The 19321-nt window shown below is 42.7% G+C and overlaps 3 protein-coding genes across 3 annotated transcripts; 1 reads left to right on the forward strand and 2 right to left on the reverse strand.

Moving 5' to 3' along the window:
- Positions 1-1037: 1037 nt before the first annotated feature.
- Positions 1038-13350, reverse strand: LOC108118998 (small G protein signaling modulator 2). The gene is made up of 7 exons (XM_043212992.2): positions 12414-13350; positions 7276-7946; positions 6495-7218; positions 5015-5311; positions 3457-4951; positions 3117-3394; positions 1038-3059 (listed from the first exon to the last, which is right to left on the reverse strand). Exons 1-7 carry the CDS (start codon positions 12484-12486, stop codon positions 2971-2973), a joined length of 3627 nt encoding a protein of 1208 aa, XP_043068927.1. The 5' UTR covers positions 12487-13350; the 3' UTR covers positions 1038-2970.
- A 326-nt stretch (positions 13351-13676) lies between these two features.
- amrt (TM2 domain-containing protein 2 amaretto) lies at positions 13677-14476 on the reverse strand. The gene has a single exon (XM_017253782.3). The coding sequence runs from the start codon at positions 14436-14438 to the stop codon at positions 13779-13781; it is 660 nt and encodes a 219-aa protein (XP_017109271.1). The 5' UTR covers positions 14439-14476; the 3' UTR covers positions 13677-13778.
- A 270-nt stretch (positions 14477-14746) lies between these two features.
- Positions 14747-17394, forward strand: mRNA-cap (mRNA capping enzyme). The gene is made up of 6 exons (XM_017253788.2): positions 14747-15117; positions 15178-16149; positions 16216-16354; positions 16418-16691; positions 16751-16947; positions 17003-17394. The coding sequence occupies exons 1-6, from the start codon at positions 14896-14898 to the stop codon at positions 17200-17202; spliced, it is 2004 nt and encodes a 667-aa protein (XP_017109277.2). The 5' UTR covers positions 14747-14895; the 3' UTR covers positions 17203-17394.
- Positions 17395-19321: the final 1927 nt, after the last annotated feature.

A 19321-nucleotide genomic window follows, 5' to 3' on the forward strand; every position in this document is an offset into this window, starting at 1 on the left:
AACCAACTCAACCACTCAGCATGCACACAAGTCTGCCCCAAATTTTTGGCTGAAAACATTTCGGTGTAATTCGTTGGTGGCCGCCTTGGAGTTTGCGCTTTGGCCGTGTAACCTGCCACCCCCCACAAGCTCCCTCTCTTGGCACGCACCCATTTAGTGGGACCACTCCACACTTTCTCTTTGCCGCCCTCCGCCCCTGACCCCGCACAGAACCATTAGGGTGCTTGACATAACCTACTCACTCTGGTTTCGTGTGTACCGAAATATTTTCAATTAGGGTCTCAGGTGCAAGCAAAATGCCAGTGCTGGCCTGGCCAAAGACGGAATTTCCCTGCTTGCAAACGAGAAATTTTTGGCCCGAAAGCGGCCCCAGACACTCTGCTGCCACGGCTGAGGCAGTGGCATGATTATTTCCGAGTCCTAGATTAACTCGCTTTTAAATGGATTTAATCTGAGATTGTTGGTGTTAAGAAAATAAAAGCATAGGGTATGGATTCTCTTGCATTTCTTGAAATAAAGAGATGATATCAAAAAGATTTTAGCAAAATTTAAAATGAAATTAAACGAAAAACGTTTTAAGATTTATTTAATAAAGTATTACTATCATTTTTCTCCTTAAAAAATGTCTTTGAATGTGAATCTGAAAAGAAACAAGTACTCATGTTAAAAGTTATATGAAAATAAAATATTATTAGTTTCAGATCTCTTAAAAAAAACCTCCTATTAACTAAAAAAAGTTAACTAAATAATTGAGAATTATATGGGCCAAGCACATAGTATTTACCAAAATATGAAACTATCTCTAAACCTTAAATTTCTTTATTGCAGATCAAATTATTTAGAAAACCCCTTTTTGAAAAAAAATATTAAAAGATTAGGATAATGTTTTATTTAAAAAATAATGTAACGAAATAAATGAGAAAAATCTAAGCCAAGCATATAATATTTATCTTCATAATCTGTTTTTTCCAAAACTCCTATTTAAAAAATAACCTCCCTCTATAAGAAAAAAACGCCATATTTTCTTGTAAACATTTTACATAATTCCTCTTTATTTCATGCTTTCATGTTGATGTCTTCAGTAAATTAAACATTGATCTCTCTGGTTTTTTTTTGTCATGTGTATCCTTTGATTTTATGGGACTCTTTTTGGTGTCACTCAGAACATAGGATATCCGTAATATTCATGTAATATGCTATATGTGGTTACAATCGTGGTTTAACGTAATATACTATATGCTCGGGCTCTATAGGTGGCGTCTCTACACAGACGGGTATATAAATATATATATATATATAATATTATATATATTTTAGCTTAGCTTGATTACGATACAATTTTATGTTGTTCTTTATGGCCCAATGTACTCCAATATTTTCTGTGAATTCATTTATTTTTTATAGTTTCAAGTTTTTATAGTTTTTTTCGAATATGTGTATCAAAAGTGTGGCCAAAAATGTTCGCTTGGACTTGACTAATTCATATTCCTTTTTTCCTCTCCGATCCCCATCGCCCTTGTGTAAAATATATCTTCTATATCTCTCTCTAACGGTCTGTTGCCTGCCAAAAACTCAACTCGTTTCTCTATGTGTATATATATAAACTGTTTTTTTTTTTTAGCGCTTACAAAAATATCAATATTCAAAGAAGCAACAAGAAATCACATTAAGTTTTTTTTGTTTTTAGTTTTCTGGTTTTTTTTTCGTTTCTATACACAAAAAGCGTGCTACTCGCAATAACTTAGATATATCTGCTCTATATATCGTACAATATAGTATATAATATATAGTGTATAGCATTATAGCCATGTCGTATGTAGACCCAGTGGAGGGATTTTTTGGTGCGCCTGCACTTACCAAAAAAACAACACTGAACAAAATAAATTGGCAATAGAAACTCGAGAACTTGGCCTGAGATTTGACAGAATAAACAGTGGCGGTTATAACAATACAGTTAACACATTCTCCCCTCTATAATATATGTTCCTTTGGGTATATAATATATATATATATTTATAAATATTTGCTGTTTAATATATATATTAATATTTTATTTATTCCAATTGAACTGAAAACCACAACTCTATTAAGTTTATTATGCCTGTGTCGGATCTATAATATATAGATAACGCCCTGACAGGATCCACCTGCTGGGCTAGTGACTTTTCCCACTGCTTTAAGCTAAAAAAAAAAAAATAATTGCAATTGAATATCTCCGAGTGTGTGTTTGTGTGTGTTTGTATATAATATATATTTTAAATATATATATCTGATTAATTGCCAAATCGATAACATAACATTAACAACAGTTTTGGCTGCATTCGCAACCGCACAGCATTGCTATCCATATAAATATATAAATATGTATATAGATGATATCTAATACAAATATCCAATACATGATCCTCTTCTCAAGATCCTCTCTTTCATAAATCGATTCTATCGAACTTTATCGATTATACAAAACGTATAAATTGTAACTGCCTCTATATGGGATTTCGTTTTTAAGGATTTATGTTTTTCTCTCACAGTGTATATATATATTATATAATCGGTATATCCATATCCATATATATATAGATACATAGTATAATGTATAAGTATAAATAGTATCTGTTACGTTGTTCGATTTCCTTTTTGTTTTCTCAGGTCACTACAATTTCCTTAATTTCCTTAAATTTTTGCCTAAAATTTCATTTATTTTTTATTTATTTTGTTTCTCTAAGCGATTCCCAGCCGTTTCCACATAAAAAAATTGAAATTAAAATTAAGAAAACCTATAAAAAAAACTACTCCTGCAAGAGCCTCTTCTAAAAATTGCATTCTCTAAGGGGTGCAGGTGACATGTATCTCTAAGCGATTTCTAAATGGATCTCTAGGTGCTCTCTAATTCGTAGATACATCTCATGCTCAATACTGATCGGGAAGTACGGTCCACTCCTCCTCCAGGACATGCTCCTCCTATCCTTCTTACTTATTCTCAATGATGGTCTGCAACTGAAGGACTAGACTCCGGGACAACTGCAGAATCGATTGGGCATTATGACGTTCAGCCATTTCTGGAAGATATTCAAGGATTAAAATATAGGGTACAACTAGAAATACTGATGTCTAACCATTGAAAAACTTGATGACATCGGTAAAGTCCATGCTATTCGAGAGGATGATGTCGCGGTAGGTCTCTAGCAGGGCCAGGGCCAGGAAGAGGACAAAGTGCCCGGAGGCGATGTGCTTGGCCGCCCAGATCACCTCCCAGGTGGCGAAGACGTCGTCGTAGACGAGCTCCCGCTTGAAGTCGAGCAGGAACCAGCGGTAGCAGAAGTAGAAGTGCGTGTAGTCCCCATTCGAGTCCATCAGGTCGTACATCTCCGAGTCGAGGATCTGGATGAGGGACCTGTACAGAGAGATGGGGGAATTACTTAGCAAGGAATCATGTATCAAAGTCTTGTCCCTCACCTCATGTTGGCAAAGTGCATGTCCATGGCCCCGCCACTGGGAAAGTTCTCGATCATTCGCTCCATGAGCTTGCAGAAGCAGCTGTAGCTGAGGGACTCGTCGTCGAAGATGACCAGGAGCGGCGCCACCAGGTCGCACATGCCCTGCATGTAGCCCACGTCCAGGTGCTCCCACACGTACGTGGAGATCACGTTCCGCAGCTTGTCCAGGTTCTCGTTGGCAAAGTACCAGTAGTTCCTGTCACATCGCTGGACATCCTTCTCGATCCGGTGCAGATTTAGGCCGAACTGCTCCAGGAGCTCCACGCTGTAGACGCCGCCATTGGAGCTGGCCGGGGAGACGCAGGCGGACTTGGGCTCCTGCAGGGCGTCCAGCGAAGCCACCACGGTGATGTCTTCGTTCAGAGGCGACATCAGACTGGTCTTACGCGAAGTGAACTCCTCGGTGAGATCGTCGTCCAAAGCGTCCAGGGATGCGGCCTCCGTGATGATGACCGCCGTGGCCGGCTGGCTGGACTCCTCCTCCGGCTCAAGGTCCTCCTGGGCGTCCAGTCGCACGTCGTCGGCGCTGTGGAACTTGCTCAGTTGACCCAAAGGCTCCTCCTCCTCGGTAAGCTTGCCCTCGACGAGGTCCGCAAACTCGTTTCCGACCGTTTCGTAGCTGCTGGTGGATGGGGAGGACTTGATGCTCAGCATCAGGATGTTGCCACTGCCGTCCAGGCTCAGGCCCAGTTCGTTCTCGGTCTCGGAGTCGGCAAAGCAGTTCTCCTGGAGCCGCAGAGGCTCCATGTTGTCGATGTTTTGGAACTCCAATACCAGTTGCTCGCTAAGCTGGGGGATGACACGTTCCTCCTCCGGATTATCCGGATCTGGCTTCTCTTCTGCCTTATCTTCGTTTGCCTCGGAGTCCTTCTTCTTGGGCTTCAGTTCTTCTTCATCTTCTTCCGCCTCCTTGCCCAGTTCGGGCTCATCAAATAGGTCTCCCGGATCGGATATATCCGAGAAGTCATTGTCGTCGAAAACATCATTTTCTCCCTCGTCCAGGACTAGGTTTATATCGTCCTCGTCGCCTTCGTGGTGGACGTTCCCCCGATCCTGCTCCAGATCGAATTGACGGCAACCATTGGTGAGTTTCTGGTGGGGATTAAGGGAGTTGGCGGTCTTGGCCGCCTGCCGGGCCTGCTCGGCACTTAGCTTGGCCACGGCCAGGGCCGTCTTCTCCTTCTCCCGCTGACGCACAATGGCCTCCACGGCCAGCCACTCGCTCATTGTGGTCTCGTAGTAGTGCTTGCAGGTCTCGTCCTGCTTCTTCCGGTCCTCAGGGGTCGAGCCGAAGGCGTAGTGTCCCAGGAGATAGGGCCACACGTCCTTCCTGAGGTCCGGCTCCACGCCACCGAAGTAGACCAGGCGATAGAACTCCAGTTCGCTGGTGACCACTCCATCCTCGTGCATGGCCAGCCACTTGTCCCTGGTCAGACCCTCCTCATCCGCAGCCACTGGAAGAAGAGGTAAAACAATTAAACTTCCTTTAATTTATAAGATTATTAAATTATCCTTACAATCTGGCATTATCCTTCCATTCACCAGCCCCGACAGATGTGTCCTCACGGTGGACAGATGGCGGCAGTAGGCCAGCCATCCGTAAAAGGCCCTGGAGATGATCTGGCGCCTCATCGTGGAGCAGACCAGCTCGATGCTCGTGCTTTGGCTGGCCTGCATCAGCGGCGTCTCGCAGGTGCTCTGGTCGATGGAGAGGCTCTTACTGGAGCAGTCGCTACTGCCGGTGGTGGAGCAGCTGCCCAGGTGCTTGCGTCGCGGACTAGAGCGACCCAGTTCCAAAATGGGATGAGTGGCCACTAAAATAGGTTAGGGAAAATGGTAAAATATACTTGTAAGTAATAGAAGAACTACAGTGAAAGGACTGTCTATACCCGGTAGTTGAGAACATATTTTTTTTGAGTATCTTTTGGACAAAATTATTTACATCTTAAGGTTTGCTAATCCAAAGCTCAAAAGGAATGGATTGTTCCCTTTTAGTGAGTTTTTTTTTTTAAAGAGTTTGTATACTCGGTACTAAGTTCTGGTAAAATAGTAAACTTTCCTATCCAAAGAAAATATACAACTAAACCTTAATTGTGGTATAATTTCCCCCCGAAAATATGTTCAACAAAATCACTAGCTATCCTTGGAGTTCAAGAGAATCTATTTCATAAAGATTACATACTAAAAAAATTAAACATTTAAATCAGTTGATTATTATGGTTTTTTTTTCTAAAATAAAATATTTTCAAATAGTATCTAGACGCTGTACTTCCAAAAAACTATTTTCTTTAGGAGTATTTATTCTTTTAGACAAGAAGGGTTAAAAAAGTAGCTGGGTACACCCGGAATTTAAGAATATATAATTCATTTAGACTAAATTAGTTGACTTTTATAATTTTATTCCCAGATATAGTTTGAAACTATTTTAGGAATCAAAATAATATCTATACCTAGTGCTTCAGTGCTTGGCATTAGTGTGTTGCGTTAGGAATATTTCCTAAAAAACAATATTTATATTTTCCCTTCAAACAGTTTTAATATAATATTCCCCTAAAGCTTTTAAAGAATTGATTAAAAATAAAAATAACTGAATATCTTTACCCTGTACTTATGTAAACCAATTTCAAGGTTTGTAGTAGTACCTTAATAAATAAATATTTGTCCTTTTACTCCATAGATTCTATTAAACTATACCATAATTACTATAATTGTCTCACAAAATACTATATATTAGCAAATAAAATCAGAATCTATGTATATAGTTATTAAGTAAAGGGAAATATTATATATTGTATATCTAAAGATTGAAAGATTATATATCTATGTATACCCGAACTTGGGGAACCATCTTCTTTATATTAATTTATTAAGAACGATATATTTTTCTCTTTATACTCCAATAATTTCCAAAATTATAAATATCATGTGAATGTGTACATATTCCCGGTACTATTGAAAACTTTTTTATTAGTTAACCCCCCGAAAATCTGGACTCACAGAACTCCTCGTGCTGGCTCTTGCTGACCACACGGAAGACGTAATCGATGGGCGTTTCGTCCTGGCTCGAAGATCCTGCCTCCATGACCGACGGCAATATGTGGCGCCGCACGCTCTTGGGCCAGGGGAAGAGCTTCCCGATGCCGCGCTGCGACCAAAGTGGAGGATCCAGCTGTCCGTGGGGCAGGAGACCGGTTTCCAGGCAACTGAGGAAAGCCTGCAGATGCCCGCCCTCCGGAAAGTGGATGGGTGGCCGCTGGACGCCGTCCTGCCCGACAAGGATAATGGTGCCGCCGGTGTCGCCGCCACGGTTCTGATGACAGTGGACATACACGATCTCGTCCACGTTTATGTTGAGGGCGTAGCTCCAGTAGAAGCTCTTGTCGCTGTTGTCGCCGTCGGAGTAGCCATTCATCAGCTGATTGGGAGTCCACTTGATGGTTAGCGACTGGATGCTCTGGTGTAGACTGAGATAGCCGGGCATGGGCTCCGAGACGTCCTTGGGCAGCACCAGGACGTTGTTCTTGCCGTAGAGGAGAGTGGTGCGCGAGTTTTGGTGCAGGGACTCCACGTAGTCCTTGGCCACGCTCGCCGGCGAGCAGGCCTTGAAGCTACCACTGCTGGTGTCCTCGGAGCTGGTGTGCAGACTCCTCTTGAAGTTGATGATAGGCCGATGGCAGGTGGGCGGTGTCCTATTCCCGGAACTGATCCTGTGACGTTGAACCTGATAACGGAAATCTATTTTATTTTTTTGTTACTTTCCAGGAGAATGGAAACCTACCAGCTCATCCGCACAGGGATCGGACCAATAGTGGTCGGCAGTCTTCGCCCGGGTGAACTCGAGGGCGCAGGGCCCTACCAGCAGGGAGCTCAGTATGGAGCCATAGTCCGGGTCGGCGACCAGCGCTTCCCGGTCGTAGTAGCTGCTGGCGTTGCTCACCAAATGCTCAATGATCTTGGCCAGACGCTTCTCGTAGAGGGCCAATCGGATCCACAAGTACTTGCCCAGTGGAGCGGCCATACCGCCGGGGGCATTGCCCCCGCCCGGGCCATTGGAAACCGTATTGATGGTGGTCACCGAACTGCTGCTCCCGCTGCCCTTGCTCAGGAGCTTCGGCTTGATGATGCTGTCGCTGCTGGAGGAGGAGCGTTTGCCGCTCACGGCATGACTCTCCTGGGCCAGTTCCAGTTCGAGGAGACGGCGGCTTACGTAGTCCGCCTCTGGGCAGATCTTGGCTATCTTCTGGATCAGCGCCGTCGTCGAGGAGGTCTTGAAGAGGCCCAGGGCCCGCCGACGGAGGCCGTGACTCAGGCAGGCCTCGACAGCTCCGCACAAGGAGGTCACGGAGCTGCTCTCCTCGTGGACGTACTTCTTGGTGACCGCCTCCTCCATCAGCTGCTTGACCTCCTTCTTCACGCTGGCAATCAGCCGCTCCTTCAGCTCGGTCTCGGCTGGAATGGAATAGGATATCGAATTGAAACAGTGAAAGAAAATAAGGGTAAGTGCGGCAATACTATTCTATAAACTTATCTATTTTATGTATAAAGGGTCGTTCTCTTCTATTAGTTTCTCGTTTCTCTGACTGTCTCCGTGGTGGTAATTCCCAGGACTCCACTCCCCACTATCCTGGGACTATTGAAGTATCCTGTTTGCTTTTCCATTTCCAGTTCCACTCCCAAAAGGAGCTCCGATAAGTATGCTTTGATTGATTGCACATGCCAAAGTGCCCAACTCCGGCCCATCCTCGTACACATCCTGGTACATCGATATCCATCAATATCCTTATAGTCTGCGATTGCGTTTGCCTTTGCCTTCGCTTTCGCCTTCTCGTGTTTTTTTTTTCGGAACCTCCAGACCGACGTCAATCATTTTGTCATCGCTGTCAATTTTTGTTCCGTCTGCTCCTGTGCACAAAATCGTCCCTATGCTCCACTAAACCCATATACATATATCCCATACACATATACCTATGTATATATTTGTACATAAATCGATGTGTATGCGGCAGACAGTGCGTATACTTGATGTAGGCATATGACATGTCTATCTATTGACTTGTCAGCTTGGAGGAATGCTGCCCAACTATGCATCTTAATCGCCAGTTTTGGATAAACTTTCCATTTGAATTTCGTGACATTAGGAATGCATATTCTTATGGAAAGCACTGTACTCGCATGTAAATGCCCTGCCATTGTTCTATATACAAATATGCTAATAGGATAAAAGGACCAACGAGTGGGGCAGGGGCAGGAGGGGCGGGAAAAGGACCAGAAAATGGAAAGAAAAGGCGGCACGGAAGAGAGTGGCAGAGAAGAGAAAGGAAAAGCGCGCTTCTAATTAGAATGGAAATAAAGGATTTACGCCGCTACGTGACAAGGCCCGCCAATGTCCTGGATGCCGGGACTCCTTCGGTTTCGAAGCCCGGGAAGCCCCTGGCTGTTCCCAACCCCCATCCCCCCCAAAGTTCCCGGAAGACCTCCAGAAAGGACAAAATCAATATGAAAACTTTTTTAACCAAGAAATTGCAAGGAAAACAAAGAAAAAATGCAAAACTTTTCCTACATCTTAAAGGGAAATTCTTTAAGAAATTCTTTGGAAAATTGGTTCATGTTTTTTTTTTATATATAAATGACATATAAATGACATAGGAAAGATACATAAAGAACTAAAAAACTTTAAGAAATTAAACAAAATTAAGATTTTAAACAAAATTTATTTCTTATAATTGTTTATTATAAATTTTTTTATACTTTTTAATCAATCCATAGTTATTAGATACGTTTTTCCCCTAAATTTTAATTGATTTTAATTTTTTTTTAAATTAATTTTATATTAACACCAAACGAAGAGAAAGTTTCACTTTAAAAGCCCTTAATACGACTCAAAACGAAGCCCTCAAACGAAAGTAAAACTTGAATGATATAGAAAATATTTGTTCACAATAGTAGTTACCAGAGCACTTCATAACCTAAATACCTGGCAAATAAATGAATAAAGGTAATTAAATGAACTTCCATTGGCGGAGAATGTCATTGAAAAGGCCAAGTGCGCTCCTTCACTCGCTAAGTTGTTTATTTTCAATTTTCAAATGCAATTTGCAATTGCCGTGACTTCCATAAACAACAGAAGGCGGCGGGGGCTTGCAAAAAGGGTACCAGTAGGATATGTATGAGTGTGTGTGTGTGCCTGGCATGTGTGCCCTATTGTGTGCGTGTTTATAGTAACCTTGAACGTCAACCAGCGATGCTAAAAAACTTCCTTGAATTATAACCTACAACAACAGAGCAGAGCAGAGCAAAACAGGACAGAACTGAACAGGACCTAACCGAATAGAAAGCGCGAAAGAGCCAGCCAGAGGTATGGGGATGACTGGGGTGTGATAATTACAAGAGTGCGATAGAGATGGAGAGATCGCGACACCTGCGACGCTACCAACACACCACAGGCCACACACTTGACCCTGAACAACATAAAACAGCTGATGACAGGGCGCACTCACCCACACAAACACACATAAAAAAGCGTAGCCAACAAAACGAAAATGAAAACGCTAACAGGGAAAACTGGGGGAAATCCGAGAAGAAAGGCACAAAGGAAGAGGCGACGAACCGGCGAAGGCGCGAATGGGTGAGGTGAGATGGCAGATGAGACGCTGCCCGATGGGCTCACCACTCCTGCTCTTTTTATGTTAACAGAACGGGATGGCAAATGGAGCTCGTGATGGTGCGTGTGAGCTTAAAAAAGGGCGTAGGCAAAAACTAATTAAAAGGGGTTTTCTAAAAATCAACAATATTATTTAAATCATATAAATATATACCTCATATTAAAATTAGTATTTTTTCAATAAATATATTCCTTGAGTAGTAGTACTAGTTTATCCTGCGCCCCTGAATGCAACAGGAACTTGCTGCGTGCTCCTTTAATTCGCTGCCAGTTTCAGGCGGCAGCAGAAGAAGCAACACCCCACCCCATCCCACACACACATCATTAAATCCCATGCCATGGCGGCCATATTGTAAATGGAAGCGGGGCTCAAACATATGTTTGTTACCCAACAAAAGGCCGAAGCGCACGCCACACACATACATACATATAAGGTTTGTAAGTGTGTATATGTATGGGTGTGAGCGTCTTGTATTTGTGCACAGAGAAAAAAGCAACGGAAACAAAGGATATTTAAACAAAAGAAGCTTAAAAGCTTGAAAAGAATGGTTAAAAGTGGAAGAAACCCTTATGAAGATTAAAACGGAAATTATGGAAATTTTTAAAAGAAAAATAGACTGCTAATAAATATTTTAATTTATTATTATTAAAATTTTTTTTTTTAATTTTTTAAAAAACCATAAAATTCTTAAAAAGTTTAAAAATGTCACCCCTGATAAAATCTGAAGAATAACCCTTATAAGTATGCTACGTTTCTGCCTCCACTTCCGCTATCACGCCCAAAAACTTTATTCTAAAACTTGGTTCGTGATTAATTATCAAATGATTAATGATGTCTTCGTTGTTGTACTAAAAAGATACATATTTCCATTATTATTTTTTTTTTTGCAGTGCCCCAAAGAGACCAAAATATTATGGAATGCTAAGGATATAGACCGGACATTGCTCGCGCTTCTCTGATTACTTTTATTGCCAGCAATTTGATGAATTTCAAATGAGAGGGCCGGCCGGATAGGGTCCGTGCCCGCAGGGGGCGGAGTGAAATGGCCAGCCGGACGTAATCGCATCAGGAATATACGATGTCTAATGCAATTACCGGTTCCGTCCGTCATTAGCAGTCCCGATACGATACGATGTACGGTCAATTAGCTGCGTTCGCTAAAAAGTAAACGCGTTCGTAAACGAAGCGACAACAAAAGCCCTAACAAGAAGCAGCAAGAACAAGACAAAAGATTAGCGGTAAATTGACCTATTGGCCGTGAACTTTTGCATTTTGCATGGTCAACGTAATTTCATTTAATTGGCAGGGTTCTCGGACGGATAGCGATGCAATCGATACCAATTAGAGCGATTATACGTTAATTTCCGCATTTTATTTTGATCGTTAATTGATTTGATTACCTGACAGCAAAATTGTTAAGTGATTTAAGCCATTTTCCAATCGAATTGTTTAAGCGACTCAAAGAAAAACTAAAAACTACTTCGAAAGAGTTTCGAACAACAACTTATGCTATTAGAGAGTCTCGAAGTAATCAATTATTTCACGACGTAAACTTTCGTGGAATGTTACCATAAAACTTTACTTCATTACAGAAAAGTTTCGTTTCAGAAAAGTTGGATTTTGTGTGTATATATAGGGATATATACAAAAATATACATATGTATTGGAATGTATCCTCCATACTCCGAGCGCAAGAAAGTATGCTATGATTCGACTCTCGAGTTCATTGAAGCAATTACAAAAAAAAATGGCCGCTTGCTTGAACTTTTAATATACAGTGATTAATGTATACTGTGTTACTTATAAAAAAGAAAAAAAAAAATTATTAATTAGGCCTAAAAATGTAATTATAATGATTTTAAATATTATAAAAAATAACCTTTAATTCCAATATTTTTCTTTGTTCCTTTTAAGGACTACACACCGTAGGCGAGTATTACTTTTTCGTTTTTCTTACAAAAACAACGGCAAATCATTTCACTTTCGCACCTTCTACGCATCAACACCAAAACGAATACGAAACAAAAACAACAACACGCCGCACACAGACACAAAGTAGCCACATTGGCGTTCATGCATGTATGTGTAATTGGTATTTGCAGCCATTTATGTGTGTGTGTGTGTTTGGGTGTGGGTGTGTGTATTGCCGAAATATGTTGAGAGTTATTTTGTTATTTTTTTGGGAGAAATATTTGGAAAGTTTGGTAAGGAGGGGAGCTGGAGGGGGGGAAGGTAAAAGTTGTTCCTCACTCACCGCTGTTGGCGTCGCCTGAGGCGTTGGCAGCGCTGCCGGCGCCGCCTCCACTGAAACTGTGTAGCATGTTCATTTGTATTGGTGGATGATGGACGCTCGCTCTTGCTCGCTCTTTTTTTATACTGTTATTTTATTATTTTTTTTTTTGCTTCTTTTGTGGTATTATTCTTGAGGCAAATATGTATTTTCAGTTGATGCTTCTCTCTTTCTCTCTCTCTCTCTTTAGTTTTTAAATATTTTTTGGCCAGCTGCTTCCTTTCTTTTTATTTTGTTGGATTCTTCGTGTTAACAAAAGTTTGGTATCAAAAAAATTTCCTTTAGATTCGTTGTCTTATTATTTTTTGTAGTTGTTGCATTTGAAAACTACTATACTATTACTACATTTTTACTACTACGCACGCACACACACACACACATCCAGCCAGCCAGCCAGCACACACACACACACTTATATAAGAAAAACAACAACAAGTTGTGCGTGCGTGCGTGTGTGTGATGATGATGATGATGCTGCTGTTTTTGTTGTTGCTTATGGTTGTTGGTAGTAGTAGAAGTACTGTTATTCACATTTTTGCAGCCTTTTGTTGCATACTTTCGGGGCAGCTTTCTCTTGCTCTCTCTCCCTCTCCTTCTTGTGTGTGTGTGCGGTCCTTGTCGGTGTTATTATTGTAATTTTTTCATTTATTTATTTACTATTTTTCGAAGTTTCTTTATTTATTATTGAGTTTATTGTTTTTCTTGCTGCGCAGTCGACCGCTCTGCTTGCCAGTGTGACCGCGAATGGCGTTCCTTTCTCAAAAATACATGATAATATATATATATATTTACATATACACATAACAAGTGTATGTCTCCAAAATCCAATATATTTTTTCGCAATATTTTCTCCTTTTTTTTGCGTCAGCCGGAACGCAGGAAGCGCAAAGCGAAACAATGAACGTTGCGCTGCCTTAAATAGAATTTTCTCTTTTCGGAGAGACCGTATAAGCGTTCGAATACCGTTGTCCTCGAATTAGAGGGACCAAACTTTTCAAATTGAAGACAAAGTCGAGCGGTTGATTTGAAGCAACAATTTGTTTCAACAATTAATCTCTTTTATACCTGAAGGATTATTAAAAAAGGTTCTTTTTCCCAAAAAACCCAAATAAATTTCCTGAAAATTAGAAGTATTAAGTTTTACTATTATATTATATTAAGAAGATTTTTTATTGAGTTCTTAACAGTACTTACAGTATCAGGTTTTAAACTAAAGCCCGAAACGAATATATTTCATAATAGGTATTATATTATAGTGGAAGATTCTTATCAAACTAATTACAAAACTATATTAGGATACGCATATGTACATGTACAAATATCACACGTCTAGACATAGGGATTCCAGTTGCTTCCATCCTCTGGAAGGAGATTGTTTGTGATCAGCAGGATGACGTCGATGATCCACCACACGCCCACGCCGCCCATGGTTAGTAGCTTGCCCACGGCAGTTCCAGTTTGGCCGAGACAGAAACGATCCATGCCGAGGAAGCCCAGGAGCATACTGTAGATGAGGGTTGTCACAAAATAATGATCCGTGTAGCGGATACAGGGTACTCCCTCGCGGAAAAAGGTGCGGTTCCCAAAGCAATCAATATCCGCAAAGACCGTGCACTGCACTTTGGTGTGCTCTACGTCGTGGTAGGTGGAGCCGCCGAACTTCAGGCAGCCGTATTTCTTCTCAAATTTCGCAGTGGCATTCTCCCGGTGATCGATGGGTTCCTTGCACTCCAGAAAGTCCCGTGGCAAGAAGGAGCACATCACATTCGGCCCCAGTGGATAGAAAACTGAGCTCGAGGCTGATCCGCCGGATGACGATGCAGATGCTGAGGCCAGTTGCGCCTGCACGGGTACCACCGATTGCACCGCAGTGCCTGACACAACGGTCTGGGCCTGCTCCTTGTCACTGCGTGCCTGGATGGCAAGGGTGGCGGGATTTGTGGCCATAAAGGACACAAAAATCGCGTACAACACCAGTCTGTTTTTCATTTTATTTGTGAAATCAGCTGTTGGTCAACAGAGTTGCCATACGATGTGACTAGAGGTGAAAGAGGTGCCACATCCGCAATATTTTTGAATTTTAATTTTTATTCATTTATATTCGTTACAAGCCAGAGTAAGTTACTAAAAAATGCAATCTTATTAGAAAAGATTCCATTGTTATTTTGTTGCATATTTTTTACCAAAATTTCTGCAACCAAGCCTCGTGTTCTGTGCACCATCGATAACGACAAAAAACTATCGAGGCTGGCTCCAATTTACAAAATCGATACATCGATAGTTTCCCAGCTCTAATGTGAGATCCCAGTCAACGCAAGCACAACAAGACTGGTACCAGGCGAAGTAGTATCTATCTTATTTGCTAGTGCTTTTGCATCGGCAACGGCTTCCCAACCCGTGCAGCCCGCGCATCCCGTATAGGAAGTGACCAACCAACAGCCGGAAGATGGCCCAATCCCATCGGGAAAGGGACAAGGATCGGGACCGGGGCCGTGATTCTGGGCCGCTACCGAATCGCTGGCTATATTGTCCTCGTAAAAGCGACACCATCATTGCGGAGCGCTTTCTCGCATTCAAAACACCGTTAAGCGCCAATTTTCAGGACAAAATGCCCATAGAGTGCACCTTTCGACCGGAGATGCTTTTCGACTATTGCAAGACCACGAAGGTAAGTCCACCACATCGTTTTCTTAATTCACGTTGAATACATCGCTTCTTGCTTGTGCAGTTGAAACTGGGTCTATGGGTGGATTTGACAAACACAAAACGGTTTTACGACCGAGCCACAGTAGAGGAGCGCGGCACTCAGTACATTAAGCTCCAGTGCCGTGGACATGGCGAGACCCCGTCGCCGGAACAAACGCGCAGCTTTATAGAAATCGTAGACAACTTCATCAACGAGCGTCCCTTCGATGTGATTGCCGTTCACTGCACCCACGGCTTTAATCGCACAGGCTTTCTAATTGTCTCGTACATGGTTGAGCGTTTGGATTGTTCCGTGGAAGCTGCACTGTCCGTCTTCGCCAATGCCCGTCCGCCAGGTATCTACAAGCAGGATTACATCAATGAACTGTACAAGCGCTACGAGGACGAGGAGGATGCCCCACAGGCCCCAGAGCAGCCCAACTGGTGTCTGGACTATGATGACAGCAATGGTGATGGATCCGCTTCGGAGTTGGACAGTCGAAAGCGTCACTTCGACGATCACAGCTCTTCCACGTCCACTGGGCAGAGTCATGGTGAGGCGGGACAGGATGGTGACGATGCGGAAGATCAAGAGGGTGAAGAGGGCGATGGCGATGCCTCCACTTCGGACGGACAACCGAAAAAGAAACGGCGACGCGAAATGGTAGTCAAGAATGCCACATTTATGGCCGGTGTTCCCGGCGTACGCCAGGTTAGTGATCAACCCAGACTGGGAGAACTGCAGCGAAAGGTTCAGGACTGGTGCAATTGGAACAAGAACGGGTTCCCAGGTTCACAGCCAGTTTCCATGGATAGGCACAACATTAAACGCCTCAGTGAGATTCCATACCGTGTGTCCTGGAAGGCGGACGGTACGCGTTACATGATGCTCATCGACGGCCGCGACGAGGTCTACTTCTTCGATCGCAACCACTCGTGCTTTCAGGTGGAAAGCGTTGCCTTTGTTGACGGCAAGAACCTTAACGAACACTTGGAGGGCACACTCGTGGATGGGGTATGTTACGAAAAGGCCTTTTCCACAGCTCTCTTTTACATATGATTTGCTTATTCCTTTTCCTAGGAAATGGTGCTGGACAAGGTTGGTGAAACAGTGACGCCACGATATCTGGTCTATGACATTGTGAGACTTTCGCATCGCGACGTTAAAGACGAGCCCTTCTTCCCCAACCGACTGGATTACATTAAAAAGGAAGTGATAGGTGAGTACCATCAAGCCTATAATAGTTTATTCTTGATATATGTAAAAAATCTATGCGTCTTAGGCCCTCGCATCCTTGGAATGAAGCATGGTATCATCAACCAGCGACTGCAGGCTTTCAGTGTGCGGGGCAAGGATTTCTGGGACATTTGGATGTCCGCCCGACTTCTAGGCGAAAAGTTTGCGCGCACATTAACTCACGAGCCGGACGGTCTGATCTTTCAGCCGTCGCAGCAGCCCTACATGGCTGGCGTCTGCTCGGATGTATTCAAGTGGAAGCCGCACGAACTAAATTCTGTAGACTTTCGGCTGAAGGTCATCATGGAACGGGGCGAGGGGTAAGTGTTGTGGAACGTATGTAAACGAAACGGTACAAAGTTTTATTTCATTATTACAGTCTCCTCACCAAGAAGGTGGGCTTCCTTTATGTGGGCGGCCACGATGCTCCCTTTGGTCGAATGCAGAAGCTAACGAAGGAGGTGCGTGAACTGGACAACCGAATTGTGGAGTGCACCATGAATCAGTATGGCAACTGGGAGTTTATGCGCGAGCGAACCGACAAAAAACATCCAAACAGCTACAAAACAGCACGCTGTAAGTTCTTCAAACAATTATCCTTGACATATTTGACAATATATTCCAATTTCAGCTGTTGTGGAGAGTATAACACATCCGATTACCAAGGACTACCTATTAAACTATATCGCGAACTGCGGCTTTCGCGATGATCACGCCATGATGCCGCCACCGCCCAACTCTCATGGCCACCACGGGGGTCACCATGGTCAGGGATCGTCACATGGCCATGGCGGAGCACCCCCACCGCCCGGCCAGTCACGGCCCCACTAAGAAGCTGCAAGCACGCCTCACGCCTCATCTCGCTATTCATCTCATCGAACCCCGACACTAGGAAAATAATTAAAGCCCAATAAATTTAAATAATTCAAATGGATGTATGATTCCACTTGACGCTGTGTTGGATGACAAAACGTGTTGTTTTCCGTGTTTTTATTACAATATTAAAACGATCATTTCAAGGAATATCATGTATGTTCTTGGTAAGGATTAATAGAACCAGACATGTAACGCAAATTAGATAGCCAACCTCGCTGTCTAATACTTATAGCAATATTGGATTCTTTTGACATAGTTGGGCAGACTGGGCTCCCGAAGCAAAGCCAATATCATTCCCAATAGTCAACCGATCCTTCAGCGATATACACAAAATAAAGCATGGCTTTATTCTATTGCGATCAGTATGAATTTTCACGGTGGATCCCTTTGACATAGTTGGGGAGTCTACGCTTCTGAATGGAGCCAATATCTTTTTCAATAGCAAACCGATCCTAAAGTGAAATATTTTAAAAAAGAAAGGAAAGCTAACTTCGGGCGGAGGCGAAGTTCATATACCCTTGCGGTTAAGATCGGATGTTTATCGCATAAAGTAGGCCGATCCTTATTAAATTTTTATTATAAAACCAAACCAAAGGATTTAGTCTCTTATTTGGCCCATAGTGATGGCTATATCTTCCCCAATTCTCATCCGATTCTCAAGCGGAGCACCTTAAACGATTTCTGGATCGATTTCCCACTATTCTGCATCAAAATCCTGAGACAAAATATTTTTTACATTTTTTGTCCATTTTTCGCAATGGGGACCCCTTGAAAATGGGGTTTTCCCCTATAGGGCCCGCAGTGATGGCTATATCTTCCCCAATTCTCATCCGATTCTCAAGCGGAGTACCTTAAACGATTTCTGGATCGATTTCCCACCATTCTGCATCAAAATCCTGAGACAAAATATTTTTTACATTTTTTGTCCATTTTTCCCAATGGGGACCCCTTGAAAATGGGGTTTTCCCCTATAGGGAACGCAGTGATGGCTATATCTTCCCCAACTCTCATCCGATTCTCAAGCGGAGTACCTTAAACGATTTCTGGATAGATTTCCCACTATTCTGCATCAAAATCCTGAGAAAAAATATTTTTTACATTTTTTGTCAATTTTTTCCGATGGTGACCCCTTGAAAATGGGGTTTTCCCCTATAGGGCCCGCAGTGATGGCTATATCTTCCCCAATTCTCATCCGATTCTCAAGCGGAGTACCTTAAACGATTTCTGGATCGATTTCCCACTATTCTGCATCAAAATCCTGAGACAAAATATTTTTTAGATTTTTTGTCCATTTTTTCTGATGGGGACCCCTTGAAAATGGGGTTTTCCCCTATAGGGCTCGCAGTGATGGGTTTATCTTCCCCAATTCTCATCCGATTCTCAAGCGGAGTACCTTAAACGATTTCTGGATAGATTTCCCACTATTCTGCATCAAAATCCTGAGACAAAATATTTTTTACATTTTTTGTCCATTTTTCCCGATGGGGACCCCTTGAAAATGGGGTTTTCCCCTATAGGGCCCGCAGTGATGGCTATATCTTCCCCAATTCTCATCCGATTCTCAAGCGGAGTACCTTAAACGATTTCTGGATAGATTTCCCACTATTCTGCATCAAAATCCTGAGACAAAATATTTTTTACATTTTTTGTCCATTTTTCCCGATGGGGACCCCTTGAAAATGGGGTTTTCCCCTATAGGGCCCGCAGTGATGGGTTTATCTTCCCCAATTCTCATCCGATTCTCAAGCGGAGTACCTTAAACGATTTCTGGATCGATTTCCCACTATTCTGCATCAAAATCCTGAGACAAAATATTTTTTACATTTTTTGTCCATTTTTCCCAATGGGGACCCCTGGAAAATGGGGTTTTCCCCTATAGGGCCCGCAGTGATGGCTATATCTTCCCCAATTCTCTTCCGATTCTCAAGCGGAGTACCTTAAACGATTTCTGGATAGATTTCCCACTATTCTGCATCAAAATCCTGAGACAAAATATTTTTTACATTTTTTGTCCATTTTTCCCGATGGGGACCCCTTGAAAATGGGGTTTTCCCCTATAGGGCCCGCAGTGATG

Source organism: Drosophila bipectinata, chromosome XR, assembly GCF_030179905.1.
Source record: "Drosophila bipectinata strain 14024-0381.07 chromosome XR, DbipHiC1v2, whole genome shotgun sequence".
NCBI lineage: Eukaryota > Metazoa > Arthropoda > Insecta > Diptera > Drosophilidae > Drosophila > Drosophila bipectinata.